The 27447-nt window shown below is 41.9% G+C and overlaps 1 protein-coding gene across 19 annotated transcripts in view; it reads left to right on the top strand.

The window, feature by feature from the left end:
* The window catches only part of LOC141126990 (uncharacterized), a 164102-nt gene that overhangs the window by 59119 nt on the left and 77536 nt on the right, over positions 1 to 27447 (top strand). For 16 of the 19 annotated variants that reach the window (XM_073613093.1, XM_073613098.1, XM_073613097.1 and 13 more), the window contains 3 exons: positions 12402 to 12494; positions 14924 to 15016; positions 17427 to 17492. In XM_073613093.1, coding sequence (XP_073469194.1) covers positions 12402 to 12494; positions 14924 to 15016; positions 17427 to 17492 — 252 coding nt within the window. The remainder of the gene's footprint in view (positions 1 to 12401; positions 12495 to 14923; positions 15017 to 17426; positions 17493 to 27447) is intronic. The other 3 variants (XM_073613096.1, XM_073613094.1, XM_073613103.1) reach the window with 2 other exon arrangements.

The following is a 27447-nucleotide window of genomic DNA, read 5'->3' as shown; positions in this document are numbered from 1 at the left end:
CTGTATCTGACTCAAATGGAGAGTCTTGCTGTGACATTTTCTGTCTGTGAGAGCGCCCTGATGCTGTATCTTGTGAGGTGACTGGAGCTGCTTTAGTTGCAGTGAGTGCCTGTGAGCTCTTTGTGAGGTGATTTTTATTTCTGCCACGGTTTCCTCCCAGTACCATATTTCCTGCCCAAACATTCACAGTTTGTTCCCAGGGGCAAAAAGGTTCAAATGGATACCTTTTGAGCCTGCAGGCTCCGCTTTGTCCTTCTCTTCTCTCCTCAGCGGTGTGGAGCTCTAACAATGCATGTCTGCTCCGCTAGGCTCCGCCCATCTCCCTCCGTCAAAGCTTAATTCAACAAGCTGAAGTTAGAAGCTGATTCGTTACTATGCACAACTGCACCAGATTCTGTGTGCACCAGTTTTAGTAAATCTCCCTCTTTGTGTCTTTGTCTCAACCCCTGCCAGCCAGCTCTTTGGACTATTAAAGCTGAAATGCTTTTTAACCACTTGCTTACTGGGCACTTAAACCCCCCTCCTGCCCAGACCAATTTTAAGCTTTCAGCGCTCTCACACTTTGAATGACAATTACTCAGTCATGCAACACTGTACCCAAATGATTTTTTTGTCCTTTTTTTCATACAAATAGAGCTTTCATTTGGTGGTATTTGATCACCTCTGAGTTTTTTATTTTTTGCGCTATAAATAAAAAAAGACCGAAAATTTTTTTAAAAAATGCTATTTTCTTAATTTCTGTGATAAAATTTTGCAAATTAGCAATTTTTCTTCATAAATGTTGGCCACAATTTATACTGCTACATATCTTTGGTAAAAATAACCCAAATTAGTGGATACTATGTGGTCTGTATGACATTTATAGAGTCTACAAGCAGGCCCAGATTTACTCCCTTTGCCGCCCCAAGGTTGGGTCCGTCAATGCCGCCCCCCCGCGAGGGGTAAGGATTTTTCGTGGGCAATTTTTTAGGGCAATGGCTGGCATTAATGCTTCAATCATCCCCGACAACATGGTTGGTATGGTGTCAGGATGATTGAAACGCATTATTTCTTGTCAAAAGAAGTTTATTGAGTATACAATGTTATAAAGATACATAAAGTAAGTTTACAAGGATCTATAAAGTAAGCTCATTGTTTTACAGTAGGGTTTATATAGGTAAATATCATGAAATTTCAAATATTAAACATTGGGTTCACGTAAACCTAAATTAAAGATATATATCATTTCCTTAGTTACTTTTGTAGGTATTTAAATGATTTATACCTACTATACATATTGTTTACAAGTAGAGTGTATATAGGTCAAATAAATTCTGATAATGAGCTTTAATCGTAAGGTGGAGAAAAGGAAAGAGAAAGAAGAAAAAAGGTTGAAAGGTAGAGGTATGGTCCACAAGGTTGTCCCGCTCGTCAGTTTATTATTCTTTTTAGTTCTCTTTGAAGCCTTAGAATGGGTGTCTCTGTAAGTCATTTAATCTGTTACCATGGCAACAGGACAGAGTCATTGAAGTTTGACAGGAACTGTTGTTTTATCCAAGGATGCCAAAGTTTTTCAAATTTTGGAATTTGATTTTGATCGATGGCTACCATCTTAGCATGGGACATTGTATTATTCATTCTGTGAATTGTTTCTGCTAGTACCAATGTAGGAGATTTCCATGCCTTGGCCACTGTTTGTTTTGCAGCCGTTATTAGTTGGATCATAAGTTTGAATTGAGAGAGTGTTAACCATTCCGGTTTTAGATTAAGTAAAGTTAAATATGGATCTGGTTGTATTATTTTTTTAAATATTTTAGATGCAATCACGAAGACTTCCTTCCAGAAGGTTTGGATTACTGGGCACGTCCACCATATGTGTAAATATGTGCCTATTTCTGGGCATCCTCGAAAACAAAGAGCTGAGGTATTAGGTGAATATTTTGCCACTCTAGCGGGTACAAGGTACCAGCGAGTTAGGACTTTATAATTTGTCTCCAGTGCTAAGATGTTGGGTGAAGATGACTTAGATGTGAGCCATATGTTAGACCAGTCCGTGTCTTTTAAAGTTCGTCCCAGGTCCTCCTCCCACCTCTGAACGTAAGAGGGTCTATTAAGATTTGCTACTCCATATAATTGATTATAAAGTGATGAAATTGTACCTTTAGCAAATGGATCTTTTGTACAGATTGATTCAAAAATGGATAATTGGGATAATGGTGTATCCCCCTTTAGGAATGGTGTATAGAAATTTTTGATTTGGAGATATCTAAATATCTCAGAGTTTGGTAGATCATATTTTTCTCTAAGCGATGGGAATGAAAGGAATGATTTAGATGCTATGAAGTCATTTAGTGTCTGAATGCCTGATGTTGTCCAAGCTTTAAAAGAATTTGGGTAGATCCATGCCGGATAAAAGGCCGGATTTCTGATAAAAGAAAGGAGAGGATTGTGTGGAGATTGTAACTGATATTTGGTTTTTAGTTTATCCCAGAGAGATAAGAAGTGTTTAGATATGGGATTATGAATTTTAAAGCGGTCTTTAGGATCAAGCCATAATAAATTTGATATTAATAGAGGGTCATTTTCTGAAGCCTCTATAAATACCCATAATGGGATTTCCTGTTTTGCATGGTATTTGGACAGACTGGCCAAATGTGCTGCTCTGTAGTAGTTAGTAAAATTAGGGTATCCCAGGCCTCCTTTATTTTTGGGAAGATGTAGTGTGTGTATAGGTATACGTGGTTTAGAAGAGCCCCATATAAACGAAGTTGCTCTTTTTTGTACTATTCTCAAAAAATAGGAAGGAATTGGAATAGGGAGGACTCTGAATAGATAAAGCAATTTGGGTAGAATAGTCATTTTGATTGCATTAATCTTCCCTAGCCAGGATAAAGGAAGTTGCGACCATTGTTTTATTAGATTTGTGATCTGTCTTAATACAGGAGGATAATTGGTTGAGAATAAGTCAGAATGAGATGCTGTTAAATGAATTCCAAGATATGGGATTGATTTTTCTGCCCATGTGAATGGGAGTGCAGCCCTAGCCGGGATCAATTCCATGTTTGTGAGTGAAATATTAAGCACTAGGCATTTCTTAGGATTAATCATAAGGCCGGATAGGGCTGCAAATCCATCAAGAGCTGGTATTAAGTTAGGACCAGAGACCTGTGGTGATGATAGAAAAAGTAATATATCGTCTAAAAATATACATAATTTGTGTGTAATACCTCCTACTTCAATGCCAGTTATAGTTTGGTTTGTTCTGATGTATTGGGCCATGGGTTCGAGTATAAGGGCAAATAATAAGGGAGATAATGGGCAACCCTGTCGGGTACCTCTTACGATATTAAAGGCTTCAGATTTGTATCCAGCATATTTTATATAGGCTTTGGGTTTATTATATAATGCTTTGATCCATGTTAAAAAGTGGGATCCAAAACCCCATTTTTGTAATGAATATTGCATATATTGCCAGGATACTGTGTCAAATGCCCTCTTAATATCGAGAGATAGAAAACATAAAGGGATTTTCCGTTTTTTAGCAATATGTGCCAATAACACTGCCCTGCGTATATTATCGCCTGCCTGTCTATTTGGCATGAAGCCTACTTGATCTCTATGTATTAATTTTCCTATAATGCTATTGAGGCGTTTTGCTATTATTTTTGCTAATAATTTAATATCGAGGTTTAACAGAGAGATAGGCCGATAATTCACACAGGAAGTATCATCAGAAAGGGGTTTTGGGATCATACAAACAATTGCCATTAGTGTTTCTTGCCGAAAAGAATGTCCATCTAGAAGTTTGTTAAAAGTTTCAGTGAGGATCCAACTAATAACGGCTGCAAAACAAACAGTGGCCAAGGCATGGAAATCTCCTACATTGGTACTAGCAGAAACAATTCACAGAATGAATAATACAATGTCCCATGCTAAGATGGTAGCCATCGATCAAAACCAAATTCCAAAATTTGAAAAACTTTGGCATCCTTGGATAAAACAACAGTTCCTGTCAAACTTCAATGACTCTGTCCTGTTGCCATGGTAACAGATTAAATGACTTACAGAGACACCCATTCTAAGGCTTCAAAGAGAACTAAAAAGAATAATAAACTGACGAGCGGGACAACCTTGTGGACCATACCTCTACCTTTCAACCCTTTTTCTTCTTTCTCTTTCCTTTTCTCCACCTTATGATTAAAGCTCATTATCAGAATTTATTTGACCTATATACACTCTACTTGTAAACAATATGTATAGTAGGTATAAATCATTTAAATACCTACAAAAGTAACTAAGGAAATGATATATATCATTAATTTAGGTTTACGTGAACCCAATGTTTAATATTTGAAATTTCATGATATTTACCTATATAAACCCTACTGTAAAACAATGAGCTTACTTTATAGATCCTTGTAAACTTACTTTATGTATCTTTATAACATTGTATACTCAATAAACTTCTTTTGACAAGGAAAAAAAGTTTCAGTGAGAATGGGAGAGAGTATTTCTGAGAATGTTTTATAGTATAAAGCCGAGTAGCCGTCTGGGCCTGGTCTTTTGTTAAGTTTTAGGTCTTTTATGGCGTTAGCAACTTCATCTATAGTTATAGGCTCATCCAAACTGCTTTTTTGATTCTGAGATAACTCAGGTAAGGTTATTTTTGAGAAGAAGGATTCAGCCTCTGTAGGATTAAATTCATTGTTTGTCTTGTATAAAGTTGCGAGATGTGAGTGAAATTTATGGACTATTTTAACTGGATTACAAGTGTAAACATTTTTTGATAATTTCAAACGTATTGGTTTGAAAGATTTGTTAGTTGAATTTAATGCCCGAGCCAAATATGTACCTGGTTTGTTTGTATTCATGTAGAAATTGTGTTTGGAGCGTTTGAGGGATTTATCAACTGACTCAGTGAGAAATAGATCGTATTCCAATCTAGATTTTTCCAGATGAGATTTTGTACTCTGAGATGGATTATGTTGAAATGATATGTAGGCTGCATTAAAATTGAGTTCTAGTTTTTTTGCTAGATTTTTGCGTTCCCGTTTAAATAGTGCCATTTGTCTTTGTATTGTACCACGCAAGACAGGCTTATGAGCTTCCCACAGTGTTATTGGTGAGATGTCTGTTGTATTATTAATTGATATGTATTCCTTTAAAGCTTGTTCAATGGCCATCTGATGTAGTGGGTGTTTGAGCATTATGTCCGGTAAGTACCATGTTGGGTCATGTGCTTTTGGTATGGCTGAGGCTATAGTAGTGTATACTGCATTATGGTCAGACCACGGAATCGGAATTATATCTGATGCAATAATTTCTGGTATCATTCCTATTGTTAGAAAAATATGATCTATTCTGGTGAAGGTTTGATGAGGGTGCGAGAAATAAGTGAATTTCTTTTTCATTGGGTTACTTTCTCTCCACGAATCTACCAGATTGTATTTGGAAAGAAGTTGAGAAAAAGGTAATCTAGAGGTTATTTTGGATGGTGTAAAAGGTGATTTATCTAGAAATGGGAGGAGGACCTGGTTCGAATCCCCACACATTATCACTGTTCCTATTTTGTGTGTATTAATCACTTGTAATATATGTGAGAGGAATGGTGTAGGTTGTTTGTTAGGAGCGTAGTAGGAAATCACCGTGATTGCTGTATCCATTATATAACCCATGAGTATCAGGTATCTACCTTCTGGGTCTTTAATTTCTGATGATAAGGTGAATGGTGTGGATCGGTGAAATGCAATTAGAGTTCCCCTTTGCTTGGTACAGGCAGAAGCCGTGTAAATTTGTTGATAAAAAGGAGAAATATATTTTGGAGTAGAATCTTTGGTGAAGTGTGTTTCTTGGAGGCATACTATGTGAGCCTTTTTGTTATGGAAAGTACGGAAGGCTTTGGTCCTTTTTTGAGGGACATTTATTCCCTGAACATTCAGGGAAAGTATATTCAGTGGTGCCATGGCAACAGATCAAATAGTTTTGACTTACTTTATGTTATGCAGAGCTGACTGCGCAGATCAACCTGTGTGGACTGAAGAGATGAAAAGATAGAAAAGAAACCAGTGAATTCTGGAGTAAAGAGTAAACAAAAAACATATGTGATTAGATGATACATTGTATAAATTATTTTTTGCAAGTAATCACAATTTACCCGTGAAAGAGAATAAATATCTCTCTCAGGGGAATAAGTGCCTTTGTCACACTCCCACATAATATGGTTGGGAGAATGAGGAGGGCTAATGGGGGTACATGAATCTTCCGCTTACAGGAGAGAAGTGCTATGTCAAAAGACATCAAAATGATGTTTCATTAATTGGAGTGCAAAATATAGTTTTTGTTGAAGTTATTTATTCCAGGGTGGTTGTATATGGTTAGTCTTGCCCTAGGCTAATTAATTCAATTAGAAAGGTACTGTTAATAACTTTGGTATTGATGAAGATAGTTTGGATTATTTTGGGATTTTAACCCTTTTAGAGTAAACTAGTTAGGTAATAATATATTTGTTTTAAGAAAAGAAAGAAAAAGCTTCCATTACTTCTGGATTATTGAACATATTTGTCCTAAAAAGTAATAAATCTATTGTTATTACCTGATAATATATAACTGAACAAGAATTTCCTTATTTCACTTATATTTTCTAAGGCTATATGAATCAGAAGTAATAAGAAATATAACTGGAATGTAACATGATCCCACACAGTGTGTGACTATCAGAATGCAGTTACATTCAGTTATAAATACAGGTTTTTTTTATAGAGAACCATCTCTTAGTATAATAAATGAAGAGATATCAGGAATTAGGATGTCAGTCCATTGAATCTTCTTGGTCCATGGATGATGTGGCATAACGGCCTCTTTTGTGAGAATGATGATTCCCATTTTGTTCTGAAATTTTCTGGGTGCTGCCTGAAGGTGAAGATGATGCCATTCTTCTGCATGTGGGAGTGTTGCTACTTGTGGGTTCTGTCAGATTTAATTTTAAAAGGGTTTGTTGTAGTTCATCTGCTGATCTGCTTCTGTAAATTGTACCTTGGTAGTTAAATCTGACTGAAAAGGGGAAGCCCCATTGATACATAATGTTGTGGCGTTGCAGTTCCATTAGTTGGGGTTTCATGGATCGTCTTTTAGTAATAGTAAGTTGGGATAGGTCAGCAAAAATTTGATAATTGTGTCCTTGAAAATTAAGTTCCTTTTTTTCTCTTGCAGCAATTAGTATTTGTTCTTTCGTTCTGTAATAATGAAATTTTGTGATTATATCAGGTGGGGGTCCATCTTTCGTTTTGGCTGTGAGGGCTCTGTGTACTCTGTCCAGTTCTAAACGTTCAATAGGGATATCTGGCTTTAGTTCTTGTAATAGAGCAGTAATAGTAGATTGCAGGTCTGTCACAGTTTCAGGTATTCCCCTTATGCGCAAGTTTGAACGTCTGGCTCTATTTTCGTAATCTTCGAGCTTAGTTTGAAGTATTAAATTCTCTTTTTTTAATTGTTCCAATTCTGTTATATTTTCTTGGGTTGTAATTTCAATTTCATCCATTTTTATTTCTAAGGCTGCGGTGCGGTTTCCCAGCTCTCTTATTTCTTTGGTTAGGCTTTTTGTTATTTGGTCTGAGGTTTGTTTTAAAGCCTTATGAAGCATCTTTTCAAATTGTAATAATATTACTGGGGATGCTGAGGAGGCTTGTGGAGAAGTTTGTGAGAGGATTTGTTCTGTATCTGACTCAAATGGAGAGTCTTGCTGTGACATTTTCTGTCTGTGAGAGCGCCCTGATGCTGTATCTTGTGAGGTGACTGGAGCTGCTTCAGCTGCAGTGAGTGCCTGTGAGCTCTTTGTGAGGTGATTTTTATTTCTGCCACGGTTTCCTCCCAGTACCATATTTCCTGCCCAAACATTCACAGTTTGTTCCCAGGGGCAAAAAGGTTCAAATGGATACCTTTTGAGCATGCAGGCTCCGCTTTGTCCTTCTCTTCTCTCCTCAGCGGTGTGGAGCTCTAACAATGCATGTCTGCTCCGCTAGGCTCCGCCCATCTCCCTCCGTCAAAGCTTAATTCAACAAGCTGAAGTTAGAAGCTGATTCGTTACTATGCACAACTGCACCAGATTCTGTTGTGCACCAGTTTTAGTAAATCTCCCTCTTTGTGTCTTTGTCTCAACCCCTGCCAGCCAGCTCTTTGGACTATTAAAGCTGAAATGCTTTTTAACCACTTGCTTACTGGGCACTTAAACCCCCCTCCTGCCCAGACCAATTTTAAGCTTTCAGTGGTCACACACTTTGAATGACAATTACTCAGTCATGCAACACTGTACCCAAATGATTTTTTTGTCCTTTTTTTCATACAAATAGAGCTTTCATTTGGTGGTATTTGATCACCTCTGAGTTTTTTATTTTTTGCGCTATAAATAAAAAAAGACCGAAAATATTTTTTTAAAATGCTATTTTCTTCATTTCTGTGATAAAATTTTGCAAATTAGCAATTTTTCTTCATAATGTTGGCCACAATTTATACTGCTACATATCTTTGGTAAAAATAACCCAAATTAGTGGATATTATGTGGTCTGTATGAAATTTATAGAGTCTACAAGCAGGCCCAGATTTACTCCCTTTGCCGCCCCAAGGTCGGGTCCTTCAATGCCGCCCCCCGCGAGGGGTAAGGATTTTTCGTGGGCAATTTTTTAGGGCAATGGCTGGCATTAATGCTTCAATCATCCCAGACAACATGGTTGGTATGGTGTCAGGATGATTGAAACGCATTATTTCTATCATTACATTGTAATATAAAATGAAATAGTTCAACTCACCATAATGCAGAATCATTGGGAGCCCTGAGAGTGTCACTTGCCACTATGCCTGCCACCAGATGGGGATGTCACTTGCCACGCTGCCTGCCACCAGATGGGGATGTCACTTGCCACGCTGCCACCAGATAGAGATGTCACTTGCCACGCTGCCACCAGATGGGGATGTCACTTGCCAAGCTGTCTGGCTGCCACCAGATGGAGGAGGGCGGAACAGCGGTGCAGGCAATGAGAGATGTCATCTCTCTCCCCCGCCGCCGCCCTGCTGACATTACTTGTCTCCTCCGCTGCCCGGCAAAAGAGGCGCCGCGGCACACAGGTTGGAGACATGTATTTTCAAAAATGGCGCCGGGCGGCGCAATCACGCTACTGCGCATGCACGTGCGAGCTTTCCCGAGCCCGGCCGGCTTCGGAACGGCGCATACGCAGTAGTGGGTGGCTCGCGGCCATCTTTTCTATGGGCACCAGTGCCCCTAATGAACATTAACGGGCAGCCCAAAAGCCCCCATAAACAAATTGTATTCATGGATGCATGTTGGTTTTTGGATTCCTTCTGGGGATTTCCACATAAGTGTTATTGTGGATGGAAGACAACATGTACACATCCCTTCTGTCCCTCCACTTCACTGCCAGAATCTCTTTGTTACGCAGACTTGCCGTTTCTCCTTTTCTCAACTTATTATTAAGACTTTGAGGAAAGCCCTTCCGATTCTTTTTTACGGTGCCACATGCTGGCGTCTTCTTCCGGTGAAGGTTGTGGAACAGGGGCAGAGATGTGTAGAAGTTGTCTACATACAGGTTGTAGCCTTTCTCCAGTAGGGGGTATATGAGGTCCCAAACAACTTTCCCGCTGGATCCCAAGTAGTCCTGGCAATTAGGAGGCTGCAGCTGGGTGTCCTTCCCTTCGTACACTATGAAGAAATATGTGTACCCTGTGGCTCGGTCACATAGTTTGTATACCTTCACCCCATAGTGGGCCCTTTTGCTGGGGATAAATTGCTTATTTTTAAGACTGCTGCTAAATTTAACAAGGGACTCATCCACACATATGTGTTGGTCCGGGGTGAACAGCTGGGGGAATACTTCAAAAAAATAATTTAATATTGGCCGAATTTTGTAAAGCCTGTCATAATTTGGATCATTTCGGGGAGGGCACTGGGTATTGTCACTGAAATGTAGGAACCTCATTATCATCAGATACCTGGTTCTGGGAATTATCGCGGTGAAGAGCGGCATGTGGTGGATGGGGTGGGTTGACCAATAGGAACGGAATTCATTTTTTTTGGTGAGTCCCATATTAAATGTGAGGCCCAAAAAAACCTTGAACTCCTCCACTGTCAGGTCTCTCCACTCGTAGGGACGGGCATAATATGATGTGGGATTTTGCAAAATAAATTGCTGTGCATACAGGTTGCACTGGGCCACAATTGATGTCAACATGTCCTCCGTAAAAATTAAATGAAAAAGATTAATTGGGGTAAAATTCTCTGCGTCCACCTGGATTCCTGGCTGGGCAGTGAAAGGGGGAACGCTAGCTTCTCCTGAATTAGGAGGAAGCCACAAGGGGTTCTGAAGGGCATAGAGAAGGATGGCATGGGACCTAACCCTTTGGGGCTGAGGTGACACCCCACTGGTACTTGGCCTTTCTTGCCGAGGTACTGCAGTGCTGGTGGATGGCACTGCGGGGCTGGTGGATGGCACTGCCTCCTCACCAGAACGCTTTTGTTTGGCGGGCCGAGTTTCTTCCTCCTCTGAGTCTGTTAGTGTTCCACTACTGAGGACTGGCTCGTAATTTACGTCAGACTCAGAATCCAATTTGGAAAGGGAATCTGAAAAAGAGAGCTCCCCGTTGCTCTCGTCGGCTGAGGAAAGAATTTGGTATGAATCCTCGGTGGAAAAGCTTTTTTTGGACATGGCTGCTGGTAGTTATGAGATTGCACAGCTGTGTGCTAAGCCTGCACTGATGAGGTGGCACTGATGAGCACAGATGTGCACTGATGAGGCGGCACAGATGGGCACTGATCGCACAGATGGGCACTGATGAGGCGGCACAGATGAGATGGCACAGATGGGCACTGACGAGGTGGCTACAGATGGGCACTGAGGCAGCACAAATGGGCACTGAGGAAGCAGCACAGATGTGCACTGATTGATTGCACAGATGTGCACTAATGAGGCGGCACAGGTGGGCACAGATATGCACTGATGTGGCACTGGTGAGGTGGCACAGATGGGTACTGATGAGGCAGCACAGATGGGCACTGATGAGGCAGCACAGATGGGCACTGATGAGGCAGCACAGATGGGCACTGATGAGGTGGCACAAATGGGCACTAAGGGAAGCAGCACAGATGTGCCCTGATTGATTGCACAGATGTGCACTAATGAGGCGGCACAGGTGGGCACAGATATGCACTGATGTGGCACTGGTGAGGTGGCACAGATGGGCACTGATAAGGCAGCACAGATGGGCACTGATGAGGCAGCACAGATGGGCACTGATGAGGCAGCACAGATGGGCACTGATGAGGAGGCACAGATGTGCACTGATTGATTGCACAGATGTGCACTGATGAGGCGGCCCAGATGGGCACTGATTGGTACAGATGTGCACTGTTGAGGTGGCACAGATGGGCACTGTGTGAGGAGAGAGAGCCGGCAATGAGAGAGAGATGATCTCAATTGTTTACATTTGAGATCATCTCTCATTGGCCACGGCGATCTCGCAGTAAACGGCCGCTGTGATTGGCCGTTTACAGCGATCTGTGATTGGCTGTGTCCAAGGGACACGGCCAACACAGATTTTCCCCCGAGGCGCGCTCATGAGAGTGCGCTGGGAACGAGGAAAGGGGACAACGTCAATAGACGTAGTCCCGGTAATGTAGATCTGCGCTGTTGCCATCATTTGACAATAGCGCGGATCTGAAGAGGTTAAATCATGTATTAATATTCAAAGCAAACTCCCCCCTCCATCCATATCTCCATGCTTTATTTTGATGAGAGATCACTTTGAAATACACCCCCCCCCCCGGCACCTCTGGTGGTGGCCATCTTGAGCAATGTACCATTTGCTTTCTGGAATCCATCCGCCCTTAGCTCAGGCATGTAGGCAGGAGGGAGTGCTTAACTAAGAACACCCCCCCCCCCCAAAGATCCTTATCTTTATTGATCATTGATCATTATTTGCCCAGGAATATCAACCAGGAAGTTACTGAAGAAATGTAATTTTTTTTTAAAACAAGTAAATATGATATACTTTCCTATCTATTTACTAATGCTAGCAGTATAAGGATTCAAAATAATGAATGTTGATTGAGAGAGTGAAGGTCCGCTTTAATGATCAGCACACTGGAGAAGTCTACCCTGACCTTACTTTCTCCTGTACTCTCCGGAGTGTTTTCCATTTCTTTTCTCTTTTAAAATAAAACCAGCAAATGTTCTAGTTCTCCCCCATCCTTGCTCAGCTATATGACTAGAGAGCCTAACGTCTTACTTCTTTTTATTCCTACTGGTCACAGCCTGGCCCCCCAATAGTCTGACATACCGTACATCTGTCTTATATGAATACAGATTGCTATACAACATACATTTTGACATTTAAAATCTCTGATTTTCATTTTGCAGAAATATCAACAAAGTGATCAGAAAAACAAATCTCCACGGAAGGGTCCTCAACGTCCTGACTTTCCTCGATACCTGGACCTAAAAAGCTTGCAGGTGAACAAATGTAGCTGTTGTTTCATGAATGTTGTAAAATACAGTCCAATCACCCGGAGGTCCATATGGAAAGGTGTTTGGGAAGGTTCGATCCTCTGCATTTTTTCCAACCATCTGTGTCCCATTGGGGAGAATCACCTTACTTTATGTCCTGTAGACAGAAGAGGAAATCTCTGTAAGAGGAAAGTCACTGGAGAAAATTGTCCCTATTGAAAAAAATTACTTCCATCCCTATTGCAGTGAGAACTCAAAATTTATTAAAAAACATAATATATAATATGGCGGCGTATCCTCGGGCTTCCTCTGCCTGCTGCTCACTGTACCATCGATCTCCGTAGAGAAAAAAAAAACGTGATGACGTCAGTATCACAGGCCCACCCTACGCGTTTCATCATGATAGGACGTCGTCGGGGGATTGGCTCAATTTCATCCAATTGACAGCGGTTCCCAGGACACATAGGGGGTTGATTTACTAAAGGCGAATGGACTGTGCTCTTTGCAAAGTGCAGTTGCTCCAGAGCTTAGTAAGTGAGGTAAAGCTTCTCCTTGCAAAGAATACCCAATCACATGCAAAGGAAAAATAAATAAAACAGCATTTTTGCTTGCACGGGATTGGATGATGGAGAGGACTCTGATGTATGGAGAGGACTCTGATGTAAGGGGGAACAGTGCTGCCTCTGGTGTAAAGAGGAACTCCAATGTAAGGGGGGCTCTGAGAACCCTGATTTACCTTAGTGTACTCATTCAGAGGCAGGAGAGAGAACGGGGGAGGGGGGGGACTTCAGTCACAGACAGGGATGGATGGTGAGCTCACTCACTCCTTGGCAGTCAGCATCTCTCATCTAGATGCATCTGTGGTTGCTGGGCTTCAAAGTTCTGGCCCCCACTTTCCTTTTCTGAGGCACAGCGCCAGGGATTGGAGTGTGGGCAGATACAGGGGGGTAGGGGCGGGAGGTAGAGGTGCAGATCGATCCCTCTCTCCTCTCCCATCTGTATGGGGGGGGGGGTTAGTGCTGGGCAGTGTGAGAGAAAGTGTAGAAGACACTTCCTGCTTAGAAAACTGCAGCCAGCAACCCTGCTGGGAAGTCATAGTCCAGTGTGAATAATATGTCCGGATTTCAGACAGTCTGAAACCCGGACACATGATTCGAATCCCGAACTGTCCGGGCAACCCTACTCCTTCCCCCAGTGACATAGGGGTTTATTTAGTAAAGGCAAATCCACTTTGCACTACAAGAGCACTTGGAAGTGCAGTCACTGTAGATCTGAGGGGGACATGCAAGGAAAATTAAAAAAACTGAATTTTTGCTTGTACATGATTGGATGATAAAATCAGCAGAGCTTCCCCTCAGATCTACAGTGACTGCACTTCCAAGTGCACTTGTATTGCAAAGTGGATTTGCCTTTAGTAAATCAACCCCAAAGTCTGTTTAGGAAATACACCATTGTTTTACAATCTGGAAATCTGTAGACTTTGGGGCAGATTTACTAAAACTGGTGCACACAGAATCTGATACAACTGTGCATAGTAACCAATCAGCTTCTAGGTTTTATTGTCAAAGCTTAATTCAACAAGCTGAAGTTAGAAGCTGATTGGTTACTATGCACAACTGCACCAGATTCTGTGTGCACCAGTTTTAGTAAATCTCCCCCTTTGTGTCTTTGTCTCAACCCCTGCCAGCCAGCTCTTTGGACTATTAAAGCTTGAACCACACTACATCTGGGCACCACAAACCAAAAATGCTATTTAAATTACGTATTAATATTCAAAGCCCCCCCCCTCCATCCATATCTCCATGCTTTATTTTGCTGAGAGATCACTTTGAAATACACCCCCCCCCCCCCCGACACCTCTGGTGGTGGCCATCTTGAGCAATGTACCATTTGCTTTCTGGAATCCATCTGCCCTTAGCTCAGGCATGTAGGCAGGAGGGAGTGCTTAACTAAAAACACACCCCCCGAAGATCCCTGGGATGTATGACATCATCTGCCTAGGCATATAAACCAGGAAGTTACTGAAGAAATGTAATTTTTTTTTTTAAACAAGTAAATATGATATACTTTCCTATCTATTTACTAATGCTAGCAGTATAAGGATTAAAAATAATGAATGTTGATTGAGAGAGTGAAGGTCCGCTTTAATGATCAGCACACTGGAGAAGTCTACCCTGACCTTACTTTCTCCTGTACTCTCCGGAGTGTTTTCCATTTCTTTTCTCTTTTAAAATAAAACCAGCAAATGTTCTAGTTCTCCCCCATCCTTGCTCAGCTATATGACTAGAGAGCCCAACGTCTTACTTCTTTTTATTCCTACTGGCCACAGCCTGGCCCCCCAATAGTCTGACATACCGTACATCTGTCTTATATGAATACGGATTGCTATACAACATACATTTTGACATTTAAAACCTCTGATTTTCATTTTGCAGGAATATCAACAAAGTGATCAGAAAAACAAATCTCCATGGAAGGGTCCTCAACGTCCTGACTTTCCTCGATACCTGGACCTAACTAGCTTGCAGGTGATCAAATGTAGCTGTTGTTTCATGAATGTTGTAAAATACAGTCCAATCACCCGGAGGTCCATATGGAAAGGTGTTTGGGAAGGTTCGATCCTCTGCATTTTTTCCAACCATCTGTGTCCCATTGGGGAGAATCACCTTACTTTATGTCCTGTAGACAGAAGAGGAAATCTCTGTAAGAGGAAAGTCACTGGAGAAAATTGTCCCTATTGAAAAAAATTACTTCCATCCCTATTGCAGTGAGAACTCAAAATTTATTAAAAAACATAATATATAATATGGCGGCGTATCCTCGGGCTTCCTCTGCCTGCTGCTCACTGTACCATCGATCTCCGTAGAGAAAAAAAAAACGTGATGACGTCAGTATCACAGGCCCACCCTACGCGTTTCATCATGATAGGACGTCGTCGGGGGATTGGCTCAATTTCATCCAATTGACAGCGGTTCCCAGGACACATAGGGGGTTGATTTACTAAAGGCGAATGGACTGTGCTCTTTGCAAAGTGCAGTTGCTCCAGAGCTTAGTAAGTGAGGTAAAGCTTCTCCTTGCAAAGAATACCCAATCACATGCAAAGGAAAAATAAATAAAACAGCATTTTTGCTTGCACGGGATTGGATGATGGAGGAGGACTCTGATGTAAGGGGGAACAGTGCTGCCTCTGGTGTAAAGAGGAACTCTAATGTAAGAGGGGCTCTGAGAACCCTGATTTACCTTAGTGTACTCATTCAGAGGCAGGAGAGAGAACGGGGGAGGGGGGGGACTTCAGTCACAGACAGGGATGGATGGTGAGCTCACTCACTCCTTGGCAGTCAGCATCTCTCATCTAGATGCATCTGTGGTTGCTGGGCTTCAAAGTTCTGGCCCCCACTTTCCTTTTCTGAGGCACAGCGCCAGGGATTGGAGTGTGGGCAGATACAGGGGGGTAGGGGCGGGAGGTAGAGGTGCAGATCGATCCCTCTCTCCTCTCCCATCTGTATGGGGGGGGGTTAGTGCTGGGCAGTGTGAGAGAAAGTGTAGAAGACACTTCCTGCTTAGAAAACTGCAGCCAGCAACCCTGCTGGGAAGTCATAGTCCAGTGTGAATAATATGTCCGGGTTTCAGACAGTCTGAAACCCGGACACATGATTCGAATCCCGAACTGTCCGGGCAACCCTACTCCTTCCCCCAGTGACATAGGGGATTATTTAGTAAAGGCAAATCCACTTTGCACTACAAGAGCACTTGGAAGTGCAGTCACTGTAGATCTGAGGGGGACATGCAAGGAAAATTAAAAAAACTGAATTTTTGCTTGTACATGATTGGATGATAAAATCAGCAGAGCTTCCCCTCAGATCTACAGTGACTGCACTTCCAAGTGCACTTGTATTGCAAAGTGGATTTGCCTTTAGTAAATCAACCCCAAAGTCTGTTTAGGAAATACACCATTGTTTTACAATCTGGAAATCTGTAGACTTTGGGGCAGATTTACTAAAACTGGTGCACACAGAATCTGATACAACTGTGCATAGTAACCAATCAGCTTCTAGGTTTTATTGTCAAAGCTTAATTCACCAAGCTGAAGTTAGAAGCTGATTGGTTACTATGCACAACTGCACCAGATTCTGTGTGCACCAGTTTTAGTAAATCTCCCCCTTTGTGTCTTTGTCTCAACCCCTGCCAGCCAGCTCTTTGGACTATTAAAGCTTGAACCACACTACATCTGGGCACCACAAACCAAAAATGCTATTTAAATTACGTATTAATATTCAAAGCTCCCCCCCCCCCTCCATCCATATCTCCATGCTTTATTTTGCTGAGAGATCACTTTGAAATACACCCCCCCCCCCGACACCTCTGGTGGTGGCCATCTTGAGCAATGTACCATTTGCTTTCTGGAATCCATCTGCCCTTAGCTCAGGCATGTAGGCAGGAGGGAGTGCTTAACTAAAAACACACCCCCCGAAGATCCCTGGGATGTATGACATCATCTGCCCAGGCATATAAACCAGGAAGTTACTGAAGAAATGTAATTTTTTTTTTTAAACAAGTAAATATGATATACTTTCCTGTCTATTTACTAATGCTAGCAGTATAAGGATTAAAAATAATGAATGTTGATTGAGAGAGTGAAGGTCCGCTTTAATGATCAGCACACTGGAGAAGTCTACCCTGACCTTACTTTCTCCTGTACTCTCCGGAGTGTTTTCCATTTCTTTTCTCTATTAAAATAAAACCAGCAAATGTTCTAGTTCTCCCCCATCCTTGCTCAGCTATATGACTAGAGAGCCCAACGTCTTACTTCTTTTTATTCCTACTGGTCACAGCCTGGCCCCCCAATAGTCTGACATACCGTACATCTGTCTTATATGAATACGGATTGCTATACAACATACATTTTGACATTTAAAACCTCTGATTTTCATTTTGCAGGAATATCCACAGGAGGATCCTCAAAATCCTAACATTGCTCGATACCTGGACCTAAAAAGCTTGCAGGTGATGAAATGTAGCTGTTGTTTCATGAATGTTGTAAAATACAGTCCAATCACCCGGAGGTCCATATGGAAAGGTGTTTGGGAAGGTTCAATCCTCTGCATTTTTTCCAACCATCTGTGTCCCATTGGGGAGAATCACCTTACTTTATGTCCTGTAGACAGAAGAGGAAATCTCTGTAAGAGGAAAGTCACTGGAGAAAATTGTCCCTATTGAAAAAAATTTCCTCCATCCCTATTGCAGTGATAACTCAAAATGTATTGCCTCAATTTCATCCAATTGACAGCAGTTCCCAGGACACAGAGGGGTTGGTTTACTAAAGGTGAATGGACTGTGCGCTTTGCGAAGTGCAGTTGCTCCAGAGCTTAGTAAGTGAGGTAAAGCTTCTCTTTACAAAGAATACCCAATCACATACAAAGAAAAAATAAATAACACAGCATTTTTGCTTGCACTGGTGTATGGAGAGGACTCTGATGTATGGAGAGGACTCTGATGTAAGGGGGAACATTGCTGCCTCTGGTGTAAAGAGGAACTCCAATGTAAGGGGGGCTCTGAGAACCCTGATTTACCTTAGTGTACTCATTCAGAGGCAGGAGAGAGAACGGGGGAGGGGGGGGGACTTCAGTCACAGACAGGGATGGATGGTGAGCTCACACACCCCTTGGCAGTCAGCATCTCTCATCTAGATGCATCTGTGGTTGCTGGGCTTCAAAGTTCTGGCCCCCACTTTCCTTTTCTGAGGCACAGCGCCAGGAAATGGAGTGTGGGCAGATACAGGGGGGTAGGGGCGGGAGGGAGAGGTGCAGATCGATCCCTCTCTCCTCTCCCATCTGTATGTGGGGGGGGGGTTAGTGCTGGGCAGTGTGAGAGAGAGTGTAACCAGGGCTGGACTGGGACAAAAATTTGGCCCTGGACTTCATCCAGACCGGCCCACTATACTCCAAACACCTGGTGTTGGCGCTTCAATCTTCTCGGCACCATGGTTCATATGGTGTCAGGATGATTGAAGTGCATTATTTCTATTATTACATTGTAATATAACATGAAATAGTTCAACTCACCATAATGCAGAATCAGTGGGAGCCTTGAGTGTGTCACCTGCCACCTCACTTGCCACATCGCCTGCCACCAGATGCAGTGTTTCACTTGCCACGTCACTTGTCAGCAGAAGCAGCTTGTCACTTGCCACATCGCCTGCCACCAGATGCTGCATGTCATTTGCCACGTTACCTGCCACCAGATGCAGAATGTCACTTGCCACGTCACTTGTCAGCAGAGGCAGCTTGTCATTTGCTACGCTGCCTGCCACCAGATGCAGAATGTCATTTGCCACGTCACTTGTCAGCAGAGGCAGCTTGTCATTTGCCACATCGCCTGCCACCAGGTGCCGCATGTCACTTGCCACGTTACCTGCCACCAGATGCAAAACGTCACTTGCCACGTCACTTGTCAGCAGAGGCAGCTTGTCACTTGCCACGTCGCCTGCCACCAGATGCTGCATGTCACTTGCCACATTGCCTGCCACCAGGTGCTGCATGTCACTTGCCACCATCGCCTGCAACCAGATGCAGCGTGTCACTTGCCACGTCGCCTGCCACCAGATGCAGCGTGTCACTTGCCACGTCGCCTGCCACCAGGTGCTGCATGTCACTTGCCACCATTGCCTGCCACCAGATGCCAAATGTCACTTGCCACGTTACCTGCCACCAGATGCAAAACGTCACTTGCCACGTCATTTGTCAGCAGAGGCAGCTTGTCACTTGCCACGTCGCCTGCCACCAGATGCCGCATGTCACTTGCCCCATCGCCTGTATCCTGCCAAGTCACTTGTCACCAGATGGCAGATGCAGTGCTACTACATGACTTGATGGGCACCTCCAACCCAGCTCTGTAACCCCCCCAACACACAACGTGACAGGGGAGGAGAGAGAGATACACAGCGCCAATTGTAGCATTAAAACAACTTGTATTCTACTTAAAGAACGTTACTGACAAAGGTAGTAGGGTGAAAGGCATTGAGACACTGTGATCTGAATTAGGAGCCGCCACCGGGAACCGAACGGGCCAGTAGATGCAGAGCATCGGTGTGTACTACTACTTCCTGGTAGCGGTGGAACGCATGAGGGGGGGACGTGATGTCATCATCCGGAAATGATGCAAGATGTGGGAGGTGACGCATCCTTCAGGCCATCATTCCTCCGCCACCAGGAAGTAGTAGTACACACCGATGCGCTCTGCATCTACTGGCCCGATCGGTTCCCGGTGGCCGCTCCTAATTCAAATTGTTGACAAGCCTGGATTCTTGCCAGTGTTTCAATGCCTTTCACCCTACTTTGTCAGTAACGTTTTTTAAGTGGATTAAAAGTTGTTTTAATGCTACATTTGGCGCTATGTATCTCTCCTTCCCTGTCTCTGAAACTGGCCCACTGAGCCATCGGCCCACCGGGAATCTCCCGGTAGTCCCGATGGCCAGTCCATCCCTGAGTGTAACAGACACTTCCGGCTTAGAAAACTGCAGCCAGCAACTCTGCTGGGAAGTCATAGTCCAGTGTGAATAATATGTCCGGGTTTCAGACAGTCTGAAACAGGGACACATGATACCAATCCCGAACTGTCCGTGTGAATCCCGGACAGGTGGCAACCCTACTCCTTCCCCCAGTGACAGAGGGGTTTATTTAGTAAAGGCAAATCCACTTTGCACTACAAGTGCACTTTGGAGTTCAGTCCCTGTAGATCTGAGGGGGACATGCAAGGAAAATAAAAAAAAATGAATTTTTGCTTGTACATGATTGGATGATAAAATCAGCAGAGCTTCCCCTCATTTCACATCTTCCCCTCAGATCTACAGTGACTGCACTTCCAAGTGCACTTGTATTGCAAAGTGGATTTGCCTTTCGTAAATCAACCCCAAAGTCTGTTTAGGAAATACACCATTGTTTTACAATCTGGAAATCTGTAGACTTTGGGGACAGATTTACTAAAATTGGTGCACACAGAATCTGATACAACTGTGCATAATAACCAATCAGCTTCTAGGTTTTATTGTCAAAGCTTAATTCAACAAGCTGAAGTTAGAAGCTGATTGGTTACTATGCACAACTGCACCAGATTCTGTGTGCACCAGTTTTAGTAAATCTCCCTCTTTGTGTCTTTGTCTCAACCCCTGCCAGCCAGCTCTTTGGACTATTAAATCTGAAATACTTTTTAACCACTTGCTTACTGGGCACTTAAACCCCCCTCCTGCCCAGACCAATTTTAAGCTTTCAGCGCTCTCACACTTTGAATGACAATTACTCAGTCATGCAACACTGTACCCAAATGATTTTTTTGTCCTTTTTTTCATACAAATAGAGCTTTCATTTGGTGGTATTTGATCACCTCTGAGTTTTTTATTTTTTGCGCTATAAATAAAAAAAGACCGAAAATTTTGAAAAAAAATGCTATTTTCTTCATTTCTGTGATAAAATTTTGCAAATTAGCAATTTTTCTTCATAAATGTTGGCTGCAATTTATACTGCTACATATCTTTGGTAAAAATAACCCAAATTAGTGGATATTATGTGGTCTGTATGAAATTTATAGAGTCTACAAGCAGGCCCAGATTTACTCCCTTTGCCGCCCCAAGGTCGGGTCCTTCAATGCCGCCCCCCGCGAGGGGTAAGGATTTTTCGTGGGCAATTTTTTAGGGCAATGGCTGGCATTAATGCTTCAATCATCCCCGACACCATGGTTGGTATGGTGTCAGGATGATTGAAACGCATTATTTCTATTATTACATTGTAATATAAAATGAAATAGTTCAACTCACCATAATGCAGAATCATTGGGAGCCCTGAGAGTGTCACTTGCCACTATGCCTGCCACCAGATGGAGATGTCACTTGCCACGCTGCCTGCCACCAGATGGGGATGTCACTTGCCACGCTGCCTGGCTGCCACCAGATGGGGATGTCACTTGCCAAGCTGCCACCAGATAGAGATGTCACTTGCCACGCTGCCACCAGATGGGGATGTCACTTGCCAAGCTGTCTGGCTGCCACCAGATGGAGGAGGGCGGAACAGCGGTGCAGGCAATGAGAGATGTCATCTCTCTCCCCCGCCGCCGCATTGCTGACATTACTTGTCTCCTCCGCGGCCCGGCAAAAGAGGCGCCGCGGCACACAGGTTGGAGACATGTATTTTCAAAAATGGCGCCGGGCGGCGCAATCACGCTACTGCGCATGCGCTGCCCGGCCGAGCACGTACGAGCTTTCCCGAGCCCGGCCGGCTTCGGAACGGCGCATGCGCAGTAGTGGGTGGCTCGCGGCCATCTTTTCTACGGGCACCAGTGCCCCTAATGAACATTAACGGGCAGCCCAAAAGGGGGAGGGCAGCCGCGAAGTCGCCGCAGGAGCAGCGCCGCCCCTGCACCACTGTCGCCCCGAGGCCTGGCCTCGGTGGCCTTGTGGCAAATCCGGCCCTGTCTACAAGCTATGGTGCAAATCAGTTGCAGTGGGCCGTTCGGGAATATAAGGGCAGTGTAAATTTCCTCCTGGTAGCCAAGGAAGGGTTGGGGGTTTTGGGTGGAGTTGCGGTAAATGATATAGGAATTGAATATGGCAAATTGAAAAAAATAAATTGCTACTTTTTTGTACCAATGGTATGTCCGTCTTGTGGCAAGGTATGGTTCCAACATTTGATTGTTGAAGTCGACTCCCCCCATAAACAAATTGTATTCATGGATGCATGTTGGTTTTTGGATTCCTTCTGGGGATTTCCACATAGGTGTTATTGTGGATGGAAGACAACATGTACACATCCCTTCTGTCCCTCCACTTCACTGCCAGAATCTCTTTGTAACGCAGACTTGCCGTTTCTCCTTTTCTCAACTTATTATTAAGACTTTGAGGAAAGCCCTTCCGATTCTTTTTACGGTGCCACATGCTGGCGTCTTCTTCCGGTAAAGGTTGTGGAACAGGGGCAGAGATGTGTAGAAGTTGTCTACATACAGGTTGTAGCCTTTCTCCAGTAGGGGGTATATGAGGTCCCAAACAACTTTCCCGCTGGATCCCAAGTAGTCCTGGCAATAAGGGGGCTGCAGCTGGGTGTCCTTCCCTTCGTACACTATGAAGAAATATGTGTACCCTGTGGCTCGGTCACATAGTTTGTATACCTTCACCCCATAGCGGGCCCTTTTGCTGGGGATAAATTGCTTATTTTTAAGTTTAACAAGGGACTCATCCACACATATGTGTTGGTCCGGGGTGAACAGCTGGGGGAATACTTCAAAAAAATAATTTAATATTGGCCGAATTTTGTAAAGCCTGTCATAATTTGGATCATTTCGGGGAGGGCACTGGGTATTGTCACTGAAATGTAGGAACCTCATTATCATCAGATACCTGGTTCTGGGCATTACCGCGCAGAAGAGCGGCATGTGGTGGATGGGGTGGGTTGACCAATAGGAACGGAATTCATTTTTTTTGGTGAGTCCCATATTAAATGTGAGGCCCAAAAAAACCTTGAACTCCTCCACTGTCAGGTCTCTCCACTCGTAGGGACGGGCATAATATGATGTGGGATTTTGCAAAATAAATTGCTGTGCATACAGGTTGCACTGGGCCACAATTGACCTCAACATGTCCTCCGTAAAAATGAAATAAAAAAAATTAATTGGGGTAAAATTGTCTGCGTCCACCTGGATTCCTAGCTGGGCAGTGAAAGGGGGAACGCTAGCTTCTCCTGAATTAGGAGGAAGCCACAAGGGGTTCTGAAGGGCATAGAGAAGGCTGGCATGGGACCTAACCCTTTGGGGCTGAGGTGACACCCCACTGGTACTTGGCCTTTCTTGCCGAGGTACTGCAGTGCTGGTGGATGGCACTGCGGTGCTGGTGGATGGCACTGCTTCCTCACCAGAACGCTTTCGTTTGGCGGGCCGAGTTTCTTCCTCCTCTGAGTCTGTTAGTGTTCCACTACTGAGGACTGGCTCGTAATTTACGTCAGACTCAGAATCCAATTTGGAAAGGGAATCCGAAAAAGAGAGCTTCCCGTTGCTCTCGTCGGCCGTGAAAAGAATTTGGTATGCCTCCTCGGCGGAAAAGCTTTTTTTAGACATGGCTGCTGGTGGTTATGAGATTGAACAGGTGTGTGCTAAGCCTGCACTGATGAGGTGGCACTGATGAGCACAGATGTGCACTGATTGATGGCACAGATGTGCACTGATGAGGCGGCACAGATGGGCACTGATCGCACAGATGGGCACTGATGAGGCGGCACAGATGGGCACTGATGAGACGGCACAGATGGGCACTGATGAGGTGGCTACAGATGGGCACTGAGGCAGCACAGATGAGCACTGAGGAAGCAGCACAGATGTGCACTGATTGATTGCACAGATGTGCACTAATGAGGCGGCACAGATGGGCACAGATATGCACTGATGTGGCACTGGTGAGGTGGCACAGATGGGTACTGATGAGGCAGCACAGATGGGCACTGATGAGGCAGCACAGATGGGCACTGATGAGGCAGCACAAATGGGCACTAAGGGAAGCAGCACAGATGTGCCCTGATTGATTGCACAGATGTGCACTAATGAGGCGGCACAGGTGGGCACAGATATGCACTGATGTGGCACTGGTGAGGTGGTACAGATGGGCACTGATGAGGAGGCACAGATGTGCACTGATTGATTGCACAGATGTGCACTGATGAGGCGGCACAGATGGGCACTGATTGGTACAGATGTGCACTGTTGAGGTGGCACAGATGGGCACTGTGTGAGGAGAGAGAGCCGGCAATGAGAGAGAGATGATCTCAATTGTTTACATTTGAGATCATCTCTCATTGGCCACGGCGATCTTGCAGTAAACGGCTGCTGTGATTGGCCGTTTACAGCGATCTGTGATTGGCTGTGTCCAAGGGACACGGCCAACACAGATTTTCCCCGAGGCGCGCTCATGAGAGTTGCGCTGGGAACGAGGAAAGGGGACAACGTCAATAGACGTAGTCCCGGTAATGTAGATCTGCGCTGTTGCCATCATTTGACAATAGCGCGGATCTGAAGAGGTTAAATCATGTATTAATATTCAAAGCAAACTCCCCCCTCCATCCATATCTCCATGCTTTATTTTGATGAGAGATCACTTTGAAATACACCCCCCCCCCTGTACCATTTGCTTTCTGGAATCCATCTGCCCTTAGCTCAGGCATGTAGGCAGGAGGGAGTGCTTAACTAAGAACACCCCCCCCCAAAGATCCCTGGGATGTATGACATTATTTGCCCAGGAATATAAACCAGGAAGTTACTGAAGAAATGTAATTTTTTTTAAAAACAAGTAAATATGATATACTTTCCTATCTATTTACGAATGCTAGCAGTATAAGGATTAAAAATAATGAATGTTGATTGAGAGAGTGAAGGTCCGCTTTAATGATCAGCACACTGGAGAAGTCTACCCTGACCTTACTTTCTCCTGTACTCTCCGGAGTGTTTTCCATTTCTTTTCTCTATTAAAATAAAACCAGCAAATGTTCTAGTTCTCCCCCATCCTTGCTCAGCTATATGACTAGAGAGCCCAACGTCTTACTTCTTTTCAGACATGTGCAGGATGAAAAAATTCGTTTAGTTTAGTTTAGTTTCGATTCGTTATTTAACTTAATTCATTTAGTTAAATTCGTTGCATTTATTACATTCGTTTTCGGAATTTGTTTCGTTTCGTATTCGAATTCGAAAAAATTTGACCGCATTCGAAAAAATTCGACCGTATTCGAAAAAATTCGACCGTATTCGAAAAAAACTATCAAATTCGAAAAAATTCTAACACATTCGAAAAAAACTGTCAAATTCGAAAAAATTCTACCACATTCGAAAAAACTATCAAATTCGAAAAAATTCTACCACATTCGAAAAAAACTATCAAATTCGAAAAAATTCTACCACATTCGAAAAAAACTGTCAAATTCGAAAAAATTCTACCACATTCGGAAAAAACTATCAAATTCGAAAAAATTCTACCACATTCGAAAAAAACTGTCAAATTCGAAAAAATTCTAACACATTCGAAAAAAACTGTCAAATTCGAAAAAATTCTACCACATTCGAAAAAAACTATCAAATTCGAAAAAATTCTACCACATTCGAAAAAAACTATCAAATTCGAAAAAATTCTACCACATTCGAAAAAAACTGTCAAATTCGAAAAAATTCTACCACATTCGGAAAAAACTATCAAATTCGAAAAAATTCTACCACATTCGAAAAAAACTGTCAAATTCGAAAAAATTCTACCACATTCGAAAAAAACTGTCAAATTCGAAAAAAATTCTACCACATTCGAAAAAAACTATCAAATTAAAAAAAAATGTTACTATATTTGAAAAAAATATTAAATTCGAAAAAATTCGACCGTATTCGAAAAAAACTATCAAATTCAAAAAAATTCTAACACATTCGAAAAAACTGTCAAATTCGAAAAAATTCTACCACATTCGAAAAAAACTGTCAAATTCGAAAAATTTCTACCACATTCGAAAAAAACTATAAAATTCGAAAAAAAACAATAACTGAATTTGAAAAAGTAAACTATATATAACTATTTTGCGAAATTTGAAATTCGTATAGAATGAAATCGAATTCCAATAGAAAAGATTAGGATAGAATAGAAAGTATAAAAGAATACCATAGAAAAACAATAGATCAGAATAGAAAAAAATATAATATATTGTAATCTAAGCTTTTCTATTTGAATTCGAATTCATTCTGTACCAAATTCCAATTTTGGAAGATGGTTAAATATATATATTATATTTTTTTTCTATTCTGTTTCATTGTTTTTCTATGCTATTCTTTTCTATTCTATTCTAAACTTTTCTATTCGAATTTGAATTAATTCTATGCGAAATTCGAATTTCGGAAGATGGCTTCTAAAATTAGAATTTCGTATAGAATGAATTCAAATTTGAATAGAAAAGATTAGAATAGAAATAGAATAGACTAGAAAAACAATAGAACAGAAGAGAATAAAATATAATATATATATTTTTTTCTATTCTGTTTCATTGTTTTTCTATGCTATTCTTTTTTATTCTATTCTAAACATTTCTATTCGAATTTGAATTCATTCTATACGAAATTCGAATTTCGGAAGATGGCTTCTGAAATTCGAATTTCGTATAGAATGAATTTGAATTTGAATAGAAAAGAATAGACTAGAAAAACAATAGAACAGAACAGAATAAAATATAATATATATATTATATCTTATTCTATTCTGTTCTATTGTTTTTCTAGTCTATTCTTTCTACTCTATTTTAATCTTTTCTATTCAAATTAATTTTATACGAAATTCGAATTTTGGAAGATGGTTTTATATATATATATATATATATATATATATATATATATATTTTTTTTTTTTTTTTCTATTCTGTTCTATTGTTTTTCTATTATTTTCTATTATATTCTGATCTTTTCTATTTGAATTCAAATTCATTCTATACAAAATTCGAATTTCAGAAAATAGTTATATAGAAATAGAATGAAATCAAATTCTAATAGAAAAGAATAGAATAGAAAAACAATAGAACAGAATAGAAAGAAATATTTTATATATATATAAAAATAAATAAAACCATCTTCCGAAATTGGAATTTGGTACAGAATGAATTTGAATAGAAAAGATTAGAATAGAATATTTTATATTTTTTTCTATTCTGTTCTATTGTTTTTCTATGCTATTCTTTTATATTATTTTCTGTTCTATTCGAATCTTTTCTATTTGAATTCATTCTGTACCAAATTCCAATTTCAGAAGATGTGTGTGTATATATATATATATATATATATATATATATATATATATATATATATATATATATATATATATATATATATATATATATATATATTTATTTTTTTTTTTTTCTATTCTGTTCTATTGTTTTTCTGTTCTAGTCTTTTCTATTAGAATTCGATTTCA

The sequence above is a fragment of the Aquarana catesbeiana genome, linkage group LG02 (genome assembly GCF_042186555.1).
Source record: "Aquarana catesbeiana isolate 2022-GZ linkage group LG02, ASM4218655v1, whole genome shotgun sequence".
Classification (NCBI taxonomy): Eukaryota; Metazoa; Chordata; class Amphibia; order Anura; family Ranidae; genus Aquarana; species Aquarana catesbeiana.
Note: the sequence above shows the minus strand (reverse complement) of the source record. Positions and strands in the feature narration are given on the sequence as shown.